A 14,722-nucleotide genomic window follows, 5' to 3' on the forward strand; every position below is an offset into this window, starting at 1 on the left:
ATGTCCAGGGTGTTGGCAGCAGAGGAGTCAGGACTGGAAAGTGGAGCTGAGCTGTGTGGGGCAGCTGCAACAGAGGCTTAGCCCACCCCGGGGTGTGGCGGGGGGGCAAGCTGGGTGGCCCTGCAGAGGCTGGGGCCAGAACTTTCAACCTATCCTTAGCTACTGGCTGCCCTTGTAGGGTGGCTTTGTTTGGGCCAGGAGGTTCCTTTCATCTCACAGCAGTCCCCTGAGGGGCTCGGCGGAAAGTTCTTGGCTGTCTGTCCACCAGCAGCTGGGGAGTGAGGGCTTCAGTCCTTAAGGGTTCTGAGCAGCACCTCCCACACACATCCTGGCAGCAGTCTCTGGCCACAGGGCACATGTGTGCTCACTAGTTCTTGCGCACTCTCCTGCTCCCTCATCCAGGCCTTCTCCGGCTCCGGGAATAGACTGGATGGGAAGAAGAAAGGTGTAGAACCCAGCCCCTCTCCAATCAAGCCTGGAGACATTAAAAGGTGGGTCTGCTCTGGCTCTCCTTCCACCCTGATGCTTTGTCATTCTCCAGGGAGGCTCTGTGCCAGATTCCTGGGGTGGGTCTACCTCACTCGAGCTCCAGAGACAAAGCCTGGACCAAGGAGGCTGGCGGTGTGGATGGATGGCCCCTGCCTGCTCTCCTCAGTGGGCTGGAGCACCACCAAAGCCCATGTTTCCCGGTGGGGGTTGAGGGGGGAGGATATTGGTGCCCTGCCTCATCCGCCAAGCCTCTCCCACTGCAGTTCAGCCTCCCTCAGTGCCCGCAGTTCAGCCTCCGCCTGCCTCCGAGTGGTACCTGATCAGCTTCCTCTCCTGTTTCAGATCTTTCTGGTTCCTTTTTAGTCATCTTTCCATTTTCCTGTTTTGTGACTTCTAATAATTGATCAAGTCCCATTATGTCAACTTTCCTCAAACAAGAGGCTGGAGCTGCCTTACTTAATGTGTTTTTGTCATTTGGCTCACGGACTATCAGAGCAGGTTCCTGCTCTGGTGGCCGTCATTGAGGTGGTGGGGATGAGATATGTCTCCTGTCTACTGTGTGTGTTAGAGCAAAAGGAGAATGCTGGAAGTGTGGTGTTATTTTTGTTTTTTTAAGATTTTATTTATTTATTTGAGAGAGAGAGAACATGAGCAGGGGGAGAGGGAGAAGCAGGCTTCCCGCTGAACAGGGATCCTGACGTGGGGCTCGATCCCAGGACTCTGGGATCATGACCTGAGCTAAAGGCAGACGCCCAACCGACTGAGCCAGCCAGGTACCCCTGGAAGTGTGATTTTTACCCAGTCTTGAGAGAGTGTAAAGAGTTTAGTGAGAATGTAGCCCTTGCAGGGTCTGTGAGGCTAGAGGACAGAGATGGTGAGGGCCCCCCAAGCCTCCAGGTGGCCCCTCACTTCAGGCCAGGCACCAGGTCTACAGGCCTCTGCCCCAGTTGCCTTCTGATTACTTCAGGAAGGATGCTGGGGAACACCAGAGGGCTGGCCCAAGGTCAGAATGGGTACAGTGGTATACCCTAGAGTGAGTCGCCAGGATGACGCTTGTCTGCTCTGCTTGCTTTTCTCTTGATTGCCAGGAATGAACTTTAATGCTTTTCTCCTGCAACTAACATTTTTCTTCCTCTCTTTCCTTCCACAGAGGAATTCCCAATTATGAATTTAAACTTGGTAAGATCACTTTCATCAGAAATTCACGTCCACTGGTCAAAAAGGTTGAAGAGGTGAGTTTATTTCACTGGTAAGGAGAAGTGTTGTTTGTTAGTGATGACTTTCCATTCTGAATGAGGCCGTTTCTGTCCTATTTCCCCCCATGCCTAGGGCACTCCTCTCCCTGGTACCCTGATTATCCTGCTGAGGCTGTGTGGGGTGTGTGCAGGCCATAGCTCTGGTGTCACCTGGTAGTGGTGATCAGCACCATACCAGCTCACAGAGCCCTGACCCAAGTGCCAGGCCCCATGTTGGTGCTTTATACTTAACTATTTAATGCCCAGCCAGTCCCTTGCGGTGGCTGTTGTGATTGTCTGCATTTTACAGATTTGAGCGTGAAGATGTGTGGAGGCAAGGGCACCCAGGGTGCAGGGGTAAGCTCCTGACCAATACATGGCCACCTTTGTGCCACCACCCTCTAGAAGTGGCCTCCACTGAGACCTGAGGGGGAGGGGCCTCCCCCGGCCCAGGAGTTCCCCTGTAACAGGAAGGGAAGGCTGCAGGTGGGGGCAGGTGTTGGCAAAGGGTAGGTTCCCACCTTGTGGGCACTTCTTCCAAGTGTTGGAAACCAGCTCAGAAAACCCAGCACACCCTACTGCAGATCACCCACCCCACCTGGCAGCCATGGCCATTGTGCTGTATATTTCTAGAACACCAACACTTTAGACCCACCGCTCTCCTGGTTCCTTTTCTCAAAGGCTCAGTCTCTGGGGATCTAGAGTAGGCTAGAAGGCAGATGTTCTGTGAGCACATTCAGGATAGACTGCTAGCTAGGACCAGTTACTGGCAAGCTCCTCTTGACCACTGAACTCTTCCCCTCTACCTGTGCGGTGGTTGGGGAACTTCCAGGCTCAGAGGAACAAGTGTGGTTCCCAATGAGACCTCAGCCTCTGATTCCTCCTTGAGTGCCTTTCCAGGCCTTTGCCAGCTACAGGCTGGGGCTTGCCGCCTTGGGCCTAGAGGCCTCAGCAGGGGCTTCCTCCAGGCTGACTTGTGACCTGAGTACTGGAGAGGGAGGGCGAGGCTGGCAGGCATAGCTGGAGCTGTTTAATCCATAAGTATTCAAGAAGAAATGCATGGCTAACGATGGGACTGAGGGTACATGCTTAGCTCCACCCCATCCTGAACCCCCACAAAGCTGTGGCACAAGGTAACAAGGTAATAAAGACATTGACGAGAAGAGGAGGCAACTGCTACAAAACTTTGAAAGCCCTAGAACAGGAGGACAAGTGGTAACAGACTGCATGGGCCGTGGGAAGCTGCATCCTGAGCTGCCTGTGGTTTAGATAGAGCTCTGAAAGGCACCTCTGGAAATGGGGGGCTAAAGATGGAATGTGTGTCACAAAGAACTTAGAACCACAGCACCGCCCCCGCCCCCTCCCCGGCCCCGTTGGGGCTGTGCCTGCCTGACCCCAGAAAAAGCTGGTGGCTCGTCTTCTGGAAGAGGCATCATGGCAGGTCCCTAGACTGGGGCCATCAGCAGAGTGGATAGCAGGACTGAACTAAAAGAGAGAATGAGTGACAGTTTGCATCCTGAATGTTGTCGCCCTTGGTGTCCTTCCCTTTCTTGGCTCCCACACTGGCTGCCAGGGTTGCTCACTGCAGTTGGAGGAGCTTTCTCTGGACAGTCTGGCGAGCCCTGAGGAATGTCCTAGACAGCTCACCCCAGTGTGGAGACTGGAGTCAGAAAGTTTCTACTTTCTGAAGAGTTCTGAAAAGAGATTAGAGAAACCAAAGGGTCAGGAACCATCAGGGAAATAATTTCCCCAAATGGAAAGGCATGAGTTTGCAGCCAAGAGGGCCCCCTGAGCATCCAGCACCATGAATGAAAACAGCCCCCTATCAAGGCAAAGATCCTAAAGCTTCCAGAAGGAGGAAAGAGGTTATGCCCAGATTAAGAATGGCATCATCTTAGCGCCAGACACAGGAAGCTAGGAGATAATGGAGCAGCGTCTCTAAAATTCTGAGAGGAAACTTTCACAAAAAATTCTGTACCCAGCTCTTATGGGCTGAATTATGTTCCCCCAAATCCTTTGTTGAAGCTTTAACCCCCAGCACCTCAGGATGTGACTGTGTTTGGAGGTAAGGCCTTTACAGAGGTGATTAAGTTAAAATGAGGCCAGTAGGGTGGCCCCTAATCCAGTCTGACTCTTCCTATAAGAAGAGGAAAATTGGATGTACAGAGGAAAGACCATGCGAGCACATCACAAGAAGGCAGCCATCTGCAAGCCAAGGAGCGAGGCCTCAGAAGAAACCAACCCTGTCAGCACCCTGATCTTGGGCTTCCATTCCCCAGAACTATGAGAAACTAAATGTCTGTAGTTTCAGCCGCCCAGTCTGTGGTATTTTGTTATGGCAGCCCTAGCATGCTAACAATAGTCAACGTGTCAGGGAAATGTGAGAGTAGAAAAAGCGATTTTCAGACATGTAGGATCTCACAAAAGGATATTCCTCAAGCACCCTTTCTCAGGAAGTGTTTGGAGGATGTACCCTACTAAAATGAAGGCATAAAGTAGAAATAAGAAAGCCCTAGATCCAGGAAACAGGGAGCCCTGAAACTATTCGCAGCACCAAGAGGATGGCCAGTCTAAGCAGGGCAGCGTAAAGGGCCTACAAGATACACCTTCAAGTAGACAAAACCAGCAGGATGCCTGCTGTGATTGTAAGTGTGCAGAAGAGAGAAGCCAGATACAGGGACAGTAGGACAAAGCGAAGGCTCTGCAGGAAAGGAAGACTGAATGGCTCAGCTATGACCCAAATGTACATGGTCGCCACCACATAAGCCCTGTACAGGCCCCCGCCAGCAATACACTCCTGCGTGGGGTGGGGAGGGGCAGGTGCAGGTGCAGGGCTATGTATCAGGGAGTGTGAAATCCTCTTCCGTAGAGAGTGCCTCCAACTGACTAGCAATACAAGCTCGTTAAAGATACCTGCTGTTTTCAGTTGAGAAAAAACAGGCCCTCTTTCTGTTGGTGGGAAAATAGCTTGATAGAATGTTTCTGAGGGCTGGTTAGTGACCATAACATTAAAAGCCTTAAAAATATGTGCAATTCTAAAAAAAAAAAACACCAAAAATAAAAACAACTGTGCAATCCTTTTATGGTAGAATAACACTTCTAAGAAAAAGATCAGAGTTGTGTGCAAACACATTAAGCTGCTCACCACAGCAGCTTAAAATATCACAAACCTGGAAGTAACGTCCAATGGTGGAAGATTGCCTCTCCCAATGATGGAATTCTCTGTAGCCTTTAGAGTGTACTAGAAAAGAAATTCATCGACTTGAGACTCAGGAAGTATGAGAAAAATTTACATAAGCATATATAGTAAAGTGGCTGGAAATATTTTTGGGTGGTGGAGTTACAGATGATTTTTCTTTTGGAGGTGTATTTTATATTTTTTACATTTTGAAAACGTGATACTTCTGCAAAAGGATGTACATTCAATCTGAGAATAAAGGCTGTGGTAGAGGCATAGTTGTGATTATCTGGTTTTGTTTCTCAATTCAATAGATTATGATTTCTATTTCAAAGCCATTTCTTATTATGAATAATGGGGAAGTAAGGTAAATTGGTGGCTGGCACATGAGTCAACAGAATCAAGCATTTATTCTAAGCCTCCAAGGAGTTTCTGAAAATAGTATTTTATCTTCATACTCAGGATGAAGCTGGAGGCAGATTCGTCGCTTTCTCTGGAGAAGGACAGTCGTTGCGTAAAAAGGGAAGAAAGCCATAAGTTGGGACTTTTGGCTGATTGGAAAATAAAATAATCAATTGCAACATAATGGCTTTTAGTTACTGGCTCTGATGGGGATGAGACTGTTGCAGTGGATGCTCTGTCACTTTAGGTTTTGTTTAGAGTTACCTAAGAATTACCGCGTGTGACCTGTAAGTGGAACATTCAGACTTGGTGGATGATTTTGGGAAGGAGAAACCTTACTCTGAGATCCTGCAGGCAGCCTCCTCCTTGCCCCTTCTTGCTTTCAGCCCTTGAGGGGTGCTCCCAATGCCTTAGCCAAAGCAGAGTTCCCTAATTCCTGATAAAAATCAATGGAAGGGATTGAATTGCTCTAACTTGAGGTGTTGTTTCTCTTTTTTTCACTTATCCTTTGTTTTTCCAGGTCGATAGCTTAGAGCGTTACCTTTGGCCTAGAAAAAAGTGGCTTAAATAGAGACATGCTCTATAAATAGTGGTTATCCCATTACTCTGGCTGCAATTTAAGTGTATGAGGAAGGGTGTTTTTATTTTACATATTGATATTTTTTTTCCAAAAGAACCATTCTTCAGAAGGTGGATTCCTGATCTGAATACACTTCGTCTTGTAATTTGATTTCATATGGAAATAACGTGCTCCTTAATGAATCGGTTCTACATGAAACAACTTCATGATGAAGCACAAATATACCTATTAGAATAAATAAGTGCTAAAGATAATTTCTCCTTCCCTACCCCCCACTCCCAGTTAATGTATTAAATTATCCAAGGTTCTGCTGGCCTACCTTTTTTATTAGCATTAATTTGGTCTCAGATCACTTTCTATAATGTGAGATCTTTTGACATGTTAATCTAATTTAATCTCTTTTGTTCCTTGAAAAGAATTTTACATCAAGAATTTCAAATAAAAACAGGCAATGATTAAACCTGGATTGCCTCTAAATGTTTGATTAGGTATCAACATGGGTTGGTGGTTGGGCCCCCAGCCAGGAGTTGGAGGAAGACTTGCTTGCAGGTGTCCCTTGTTCCATCCTGCCATTAGAAAAGAGCTCTGGGGGGCTTCTGGAGAATGTATGGAGAAATGAGGCTCTCTGACCCCTGCATTGGGGATGGTCAGCCTGAGCAGGGTCTCCTCTTGTAGGAGGACTCCTGCTTGAAGGTAGAGGGGTCCATCTCTGGATAGAGCTCCTTCAACACACAAGAGAGGATGTTCCCTTCAGGATGGTGGCCCAGGGTCCACCCACATGTCATCAGATCAAGATCATAGGTGATTGTCATGAAGATGAGGGCTGGGCTATGGCCCAAACAGTCATCACTGATGATGGACAAGGTTTCAAGAGGCATGAAGCACTGCTGTGACCCGTGATCCTCCACTTAAGGCACATCTGTTTCACTAGCCGAGGCAGAAGCCCTCCTTGGTGGGTGGGCAGCCTCCATTTGCAGGATCACATTGGCTAATGTGTCATTTGATGCATAATGAATTTTACAGGAAGGCACTGACTGGCCTTGGGTTTTTGTCTTCCCTAAGCAACACCTACTGTGTAAGCAATGAAATCACTCATGGTCCTTTGCTTGAGCCACACTTCCCTGCCTGGGCCAGCTTCTGGTAACAAGCCGGGAGGGGTAACCCAGAACAAAAATCCTGGTCATTACTGCTGCACCCTGGCCTGCAGCCTTCTCTGTCTTCAAGCTTGGTCTGTGAGCCAGCTTAGCAGGAGCCCTGGTAAAATTGCATCTTTCTGGCCCACCTTCAGGGAGTCTGACCCAGTCTCGTTACTGGGGTGGGCCCAGCAACCGCGTTGTAAGGGACTCCCCCGTGGAGGATTAAGTTTGCGTAAGTTGAAGAACCTCTGCATAGGTATTGCAGGGCTACTCTGCAGATTACCAGCCACTTTGCTTTTTATTGCCTCTTGTGCACCTCTCCTGTTTATAAACGTTCCGTGTCTTCCCACGCCTCAGAGTAAAGCCTTCACTCCTAATCAGACATGCAAGGCGCCCCACACTTGCAAGGTTCTCTCCTCTACCCCGTGACACACACAGCCTCCACGCCTTTGACCAGCCCGCCGCTGTGCTCAGAAAACCCTTCGCTCGCCTCCACTACCAGCCTGCGTTCCCTCGGGAAATCATCCGGCGCCCTAGACCGCCAACTACCTACTGGTCACGCCCAGCCACCCTCACCGAGTCCGCTGCAGCCGCAGACTTGGCAGCTTTGCCACAGGGCGTTGATGCTCAGTATGTGCTTATGAAAGCGAACCCTATCTTTTGAGATTTCATTAAACTGCTGAAAACCGGCCTGGACCCCGTGGTTTCAGAAATAGCTAACTTCAGGTGGCTGTGCAGCCCGGGACGCCCGCCGGGCACCAGGCGAAAGGCCGCTGTCATCCATTTGGCCTGGCAGGCTGCACGCCAGGCGTTCTACCTCCGGACACGCCCCCGCCCGCAAGGTCCCTAGGCCCTCCTGGGCGTCTCCTCCGCTTGTCACCGCCGCCCGGCTGTTATTGGCGGCTCAGCCTGGATGTCTTGTTTATCGGCGCGTGTCAGGGTGGGTGCCGAGTCAAGCGTCACATCTCGGAGTTCATTGGCTCCTATCCGTCAAACACGCGGTGCGTCTTGTCTTCAATCTTCATTGGCTAGCGAGCTCAGAGGTGGGGCTCCGCAGTCGCCCGGACATGGCGGACGGCGGCGCCTGGCGGGTAAGCGCGGGGGGCGCCCGGGACGTGCAGGAACCTCCTTGGGCCCGACGGCCGGATTACCCGAGCCTTCTCCCAAGGAGGGGACGGGATGGGGGTCCCTAGGTGGGCAGTGCAGCGGCCTCCGGCTCAGGCGTGCTTCTCGCTGCAGCCGCCGCGCCCCTGCGAGGCCTACCGCGCCGAGTGGAAACTCTGCCGCAGCGCCAGACACTTCCTGCACCACTACTACGTCCACGGCGAACGGCCGGCCTGCGAGCAGTGGCGGCGCGACCTGGCCAGCTGCCGGGAGTGGGAGGAGCGCCGAAGCGCGGAGGCCCAGGTGCACGGGGGAGCCGGGGGTGGCCCTTGGGCCGCGGGGGTGCATTGCCCCGGCGTTCGAGTGCGCGGGCCACACCCTCCCCCACATTCCAGGCCCCGGGACACTGGGAGAGGAGTACTGCCTGGGTCCCTCCTTTTGTTGTGCTTCCTTTCTCTTGAGAAATATCAAAAATTAGTATATCAACGGGGCTTTCAGACATTGAAGGACAAAGAAAGGAGAACGTAGAGTGGTTTGGAGAGAAAGGAGAGATCCCCTAACAGTGATAGTGTCCTCAGCAGGCCTGCGGAGGGGGTGATATTGCTGAGGCCTGAAAGACCAGGAACCAGCCTTAACAGCCTTCACCCGGCCCAAGGCGGGACGCATCTGAGGAACACAAAGAAGGGTCAAGTGCTTGGAGCAGAAGGAGGGTGGGCTGTAGAGGGGTAGGGGGTTAGGCTGGAGAGGTACCAGGGACCTGGTGGGCCTTAAAGAAGGGTTTAGATTCAGCCTAAACGTGTGCTGGGAAGCATGACTTGATTTATATCTTTAAAAGATCAGTCTGGGGGTCCTGGGTAGCTCAGTTGGTTAAGCGTCTGACTGTTTGATACCAGCTCAGGTCTTGATCTCAGGGTCATGAGTTCAAGCCCGCATTGGGCGCCAGGCTGGGCATGGTTAAAAAAGGGGGGGGGGGGGCCGTGCCGGGAGTGCCTGGGTGGCTCAGTTGGTTGGGCAACTGACTCTTGATTTGGGCTCAGGTCGTGATTTCTGGATTGTGGGATCAGGCTCCACGCTGGTGAGGGAGCCTGCTTGGGATTCATTTTCTCTCTCTCTCTCTCTCTTTCTCCCTCTCCACCCACTCCACTCCTCCCCACCTCTCTTAAAAATATATAGATATAGATATTTATCAGTTTGACTGCCAGGGTGGGAGAGTGTATTATGAAGGACCAAAGAGACCAGTGAGGAGGTGGTTCTGGTTTTCCATTCATTCAGCAAATATTTATCATGTTGGGAGCTCTTAAAGATACAGGAGTGATGAGAACAGAGCCCCTGCCCTTCTGGCACCTTCATTCTAGTCTAGAATAGGCAGTGGTGCCTTGGAACTGTTGTGGATGGGGACATGAAGAGAAGCTTGAGGGTGCAGTGCTCATGGGGAAGGGGGAAGGGGACCCAGCAGGACTGGCAACTGCTTCAGCATGGTTAAATGTATGTGATTATCGAAACAAACAGATGTGGAAAGCAAGCTGCTGTATAAAAGAAAATGATGACAGGTCCATTATAAGTGGAAATCAAAAAATTGGGAAAGATAGCTTGTAGCCTATATAGCAAGAGATTAATAACGTTTTTTAGAGAGACCTCATATCAGAAAAATGGGGATGATTTCAGAATATAAAAGTGGGCAAAGGGGTGCCTGGGTGGCTCAGTCGGTTAAGCGTCTGCCTTCAGGTCAGGTCATGATCCTAGGGTCCTGGGATGGAGCCCCGTGTCAGGCTCCCTGCTCAGCTGAGAGCGTACTTCTCCCTCTTCCCCTCCCTTTTCCCCTGCTCCTGCTTTCTCTCTCTGAAATAAATTTTTTAAAAATCTTAAAAAAAAAAAATAAAGAAAAGTGGGCAAAGGGCACAAAGAAAATTCATTCAAAAAGAAAATCAAATGATCTGGTATACAAGGTCAAATGACAAGTGCTTTCTGCCCTGTGAAATATCAGAAGTGCCGATAAGGGTTTGGAGAGTCAGGGGTACTTGTGCAGTGTTGATGGAGTGTTACGTGTTCTGATTATCTGTCAAAAGGATACCTTTTGACCCCCTAGTTCTACTTCTGAAAGTCCATCCTAGGAAAGTAACTGGGTAACAGTGCAGTTAAAAGTTCAAAATATCTGGGGCACCTGGGTGGCTCAGTCAGTTAAGCGTCTGCCTTCAGCTCAGGTCATGATCCCAGGGTCCTGGAATCGAGCCCGCATTGGGCTCCCTGCGCGGCAGGAAGCCTGCTTCTCCCTCTCCCACTCCCCCTGCTTGTGTTCCTGCTCTCGCTGTCTCTCTCTTTCAAATAAATAAATAAAATTTTTTTTTTAAGATTTTATTTATTTATTTGAAAGAGAGAGACACAGCGAGATGAGAGAGAGAAGATGAAATTATATATGTAAAAAGGCCAGCATAGTGCTTGGCACCTACCAAGTGCACCTTTCATGGTCATAAGGTACTGCCCAGTGTTTATTGTGGGAGGAGAGTGGCAGAGAAAAGCCCGCAGGTTGAGTGGCACTTATTGTGTCTTTCCTCTGGATTCCTCGCCTGTCCAGGGCTCCCTGGGCATGTGTCTCTTGCCTCATCCTCCCCACTGTGGCCACTCTTTCAGACTCCTGTCTCATGCTCGCTTTGGCAGCACATATACTAAAATCAGATTCTTGTCTTCTCTCAGCTCAGCCTCATGCTGGTCCCAGCAGGTAAATCTGGTTAGGTCAACTGAAGACATCAAGTCCTGAGGCCCAGAAGAAGACATTTTAAACTTTACTCAAATTCTGGTGATCTGCACAATACTTTTTCACAGTAGCTTGGGAGAAAGAATGATACAGATCTGTGTGTTTTAGGATGGAATAGTCGCCAAGGTTTATTAGAAGCAGCCAAGTTCTGGAGTGGTATGTGCCATACGCTTTGTTGTCCAGCTTGTTTGGGAGGGTGCTGAGGAGGAGGGAGGTACAGGGGCCGCGTGAGCCGGAAGTGACTGGGGTCTCCTTTGCACAGCAGTCCCTCTGTGAGAGCGAGCGTGCAAGAGTCCAGGCTACACGGAAGCATGCCCTGGTGTGGGCCCTAAGGCAGAGCCCTCCCGCAGACTGGCACCTCCCTCTGCCACAGGACGAGAAAGACCAGTGATGAGCACTCCTGAACGGCTTCCTCTGATCTGTTTCAAATGGGGCTGTCGCAAGACCCTGAGGATGGTGATGGGCCCAAACAGTCTAGTGGGTCCCTGAAGCTTCCACTCGGCTTAGAACACAGAGCCTGAGGTCTCCAGCCCTAATTGCCCACTCCTGCTGCTGCCTTACTCTGACACAATTTCACCCACTGCACAGCTTCCAGGATGCCAAACACCATTGCAGATCCCGGTGAGCAGCCAGGTCAGGCTGGTTCATGCTCCCCGCTGGGGACAACAGCACTCTCAGGTAAACTCTTGAGTGATAGCCCTGATCCAAGTGGATACATAGGGCGGTCAGAACGAGGTAACTAAATGGTTGTGCTGTGGTGAACACTTGTCCTGGTCCTGGTTTGGTGACACTGTGCATTGCCAGCCCCTGGTGCTTACACGGAGCTATTAGCCCACTCACTAAGTTCCTCTGTGGACACAGACAGGGTGTTGCTCCTCGTAGGATATAGGCCCTCTTGAAGACTCTGGCTTTTAAGAAACGCACACAGCTACAGAATACACAACCTCACGTTAAAAGGGTTCATAGACCCTTGGCTTAAGAAACCCAAGCCCAAGACACGTGGAATTTTAGTCTCTTTCCTTTAAAATTTCCCTTGGTCAGTTTTAGAAAATGTAGATTATATCAAATGCCATTTCGCACGTTTGATTTCAAATAGAAGCTGAAAATTAAATCCACGATTTAATAGTTGAGATTGTTAGATTTAGCACCTGACATTATTGTGCTCGGACAGTATTGGAATTTTGTATACTTATACTCTTGTAGATGTTTTTAAAATATATGTTTATGAACCAACAAGAACTCTAGTTCTCGAAGAGGTCTTTTTTTATCACTAATAAAATGATTTAGCATCTCATGGCTGCAGAGCAGGCCCCGTGGTGTGGGGCCAAGGGCGAGGCTGGCTGTGTGCCCCGAAGCCTCACTGCTCCTTCCTGGACCAACTGCCATTTTTTTTTTTTTTTTAGATTTTATTTATTTATTTGACAGAGACAGCGAGAGCAGGAACACAAGCGGGGGGAGTGGGAGAGGGAGAAGCAGGCTTCCCGCGGAGCAGGGAGCCCGATGCAGGGCTCGATCCCAGAACCCTGGGACCATGACCTGAGCCTAAGGCAGTCGCTTAACCAACTGAGCCACCCAGGCGCCCTCCAACTGCCATTTTAGTACCTCCCTCACAACTGGGCCCCAACCTGGCCACAGGCAGTGGGTCAGACATCTTTTAACTCATTCTTTGGGGCAAAATAATCCCATCACTTCAGAAGGGCGTACATTAAAGAATAGACATTGCCCTCTCCTGTGTGCATTTTCTCCTGTGTTACCCCAAGAGTCCCTGTGACTGTGTGTACCTGTAAGTGCTGGGGGATCTGCACATAGGACCCCAATAACCTCTCCCTGTGTATGTACCTGTGAGTGGTAGGGGTGTGTGCACACAGGTCCCCAATGATCCTTCCCTGTGACTGTGTGTACCTGTCAATGGGGGAGAGGGGGTGGATGCACACAGGTCCCCAGTGGTCCTTCCCTGTGACTGTGTGTACCTGTCAATGGGGGGAGATGGGATTGTGCACACAGGTCCCCAGTGATCCTTCCCTGTGACTCTGTCCCTAGGAGTGGTGAGGGGTGTGCACATAAGTCCCCAGTAGCCTCTCCCTGTGTGTGTGTGTGTGTGTACCTGTTGAGTGGTGGGAGCGTTTGCACACAGGTCCCCAAAGGTCCTTCCCTGTGACTGCGTGTACCTGTGAGTAGTGGGAGGTGTGCACATAGGAGCCCAGGAGCAGAGGTGAGTATAAAGAAGAACCTATCCCAGGGTGGATGCCTTGATATCTAAGTCAGCCAGGGTATCTGCCTTGTGTCTGTGGCTACTTTCTGGAGCATTTCCGGCCAAGGAGAGAGGGAAGGCTGCTGGGAATCTACAGGCATTCTCTTCACTCTGAAACACAGGAAGGGACATTTGAATTTTGCAATCTGCATATGATCCCTTGGGGTTCCCGGGCTGGGGCTGTGGTAGCAGCCAGCACAGCAGTCCTGAGGGGCTCACCTCAAGGGATTCACATTCTCTGTGTGCTTGTTTAAGGCTTGAGGCTGCCCGCCGCTGAATGCTGTGTTAGGAAGTCTTATTCCTTCTCTGCTGCTCAATGAGTTCCACACTGACAGATAATCATTGCTGCACAGAATGTTCCTACATCTGCTCCTGTGTTCACCCGTCACAACATCTGAGCACCGCTACATGGCCAGGTGGGGGTTGAGGCTCTGGGATTGCAGTCTTGAAATGGGCAAGCTGCCTTCAAAGAGTTCCAGTTGAGTTTAGGGGACAGACATAAACATTGAAACCTCATTAAGTAAGTCTAAAATAATGGTAAGTGCTGTGAAGAAAATGGGCAGTGAGAAGATAGAGCAGCAGCTCTCACATTTTTTGCACAAAACCCGTAACAAGTTTTATGATCTGGTATATACTTTATATACTGCATATATGGTTGAAACAAGCCTCACAAAACAGTCCTTATCTGTACGATGTGTGATACACTGACATTTGCGGTTCTGTGCGACTGAAAATAAACCGCTGTATATGCAGCAACTTGGGTGAAACTCAAATTATGCCGAGTTAAAAAATCTTAAATGGGTGCATATGACATAGTTCCATTTATGTAACATTGGTGAGATGATGTAATAATAGAGATGGAGAATGGCTAATGGTGCCAAGGGTAGGGATGGAAGGAGGGTGTGGATGTGGCTAGGGTACATAAGGGTATCCTGTGGTACTGGAACCTTGACCTCTACAGAGCTGCATGTGTGATGAAATTGTGTACTGTTAGATGTACACACAGATGAGTGCAGACATAGTGGGAAACCCAAATGCATTCTGGGCTGTGCCTGTGTCAGTCTCTAGTCTCTTTCACACTGACTGTACATGGTGTGTAAGATGTTAATACTTGGGGAGGCTGGGAGAACCACACACAGACCCTCCTTGCATCTTTATTTCCAACCTCCTGTAAATCTGTAACTACTTCAAAATAAAAAGTTAAAACTGCTGGCCCTGACCCCGTGAATTGATTATACAACCTAATGGATGACACGTACTATTTGAAAAGCACTACTACAAAGCACTTGCAGGGATGCCTGGGTGGCTCAGTCGGTTAAGCGTCTGCCTTCGGCTTGGGTCATGATCCGAGGGACCTGGGATCAAGCCCCACATCAGGCTCCGTGCTCGGCGGGGAGCCTGCTTCTCCTTCTGCCTGCTGCTCCCCCTGCTTGTGCTCTGACAAATAAAATTAAAAAACAAAAAGCACCGGCAGTGGGGGCAGGGAGGTGGGGTAGGCCTCAGCATCTGAGCCCAGACCTGGATGAAGAAGCCTGAGCCTTGTAGGGGAAGGAGCACACAGTCCACAAGGAACAATTAAGTGCCGTGTGCTGACT

General features: G+C 50.0%; 1 protein-coding gene across 4 annotated transcripts; it reads left to right on the forward strand.

Moving 5' to 3' along the window:
• Nucleotides 1-14: 14 nt before the first annotated feature.
• LOC102750880 (synaptic plasticity regulator PANTS) lies at nt 15-14,336 on the forward strand. Of its 4 annotated transcripts, XR_014142796.1 has the most exons (5): nt 18-491; nt 1,640-1,721; nt 5,365-8,111; nt 11,139-12,744; nt 12,813-14,336. XR_014142796.1 is itself a non-coding variant. In XM_081811735.1 (3 exons), the coding sequence occupies exons 1-3, from the start codon at nt 8,088-8,090 to the stop codon at nt 11,265-11,267; spliced, it is 321 nt and encodes a 106-aa protein (XP_081667861.1). In that variant the 5' UTR covers nt 7,952-8,087; the 3' UTR covers nt 11,268-11,843. The 4 variants fall into 4 exon arrangements, 2 of the variants coding, with proteins under 2 accessions (XP_081667861.1, XP_081667862.1); XR_014142797.1 differs by lacking the exon at nt 12,813-14,336 and having other exon boundaries at nt 15-491; nt 11,142-11,279; XM_081811735.1 differs by lacking the exons at nt 18-491; nt 1,640-1,721; nt 12,813-14,336 and adding an exon at nt 8,260-8,427 and having other exon boundaries at nt 7,952-8,111; nt 11,139-11,843.
• Nucleotides 14,337-14,722: the final 386 nt, after the last annotated feature.

Source organism: Leptonychotes weddellii, unplaced genomic scaffold, assembly GCF_054177405.1.
Source record: "Leptonychotes weddellii isolate Sample4059 unplaced genomic scaffold, ASM5417740v2 HiC_scaffold_988, whole genome shotgun sequence".
In the NCBI taxonomy this organism is placed as follows: domain Eukaryota; kingdom Metazoa; phylum Chordata; class Mammalia; order Carnivora; family Phocidae; genus Leptonychotes; species Leptonychotes weddellii.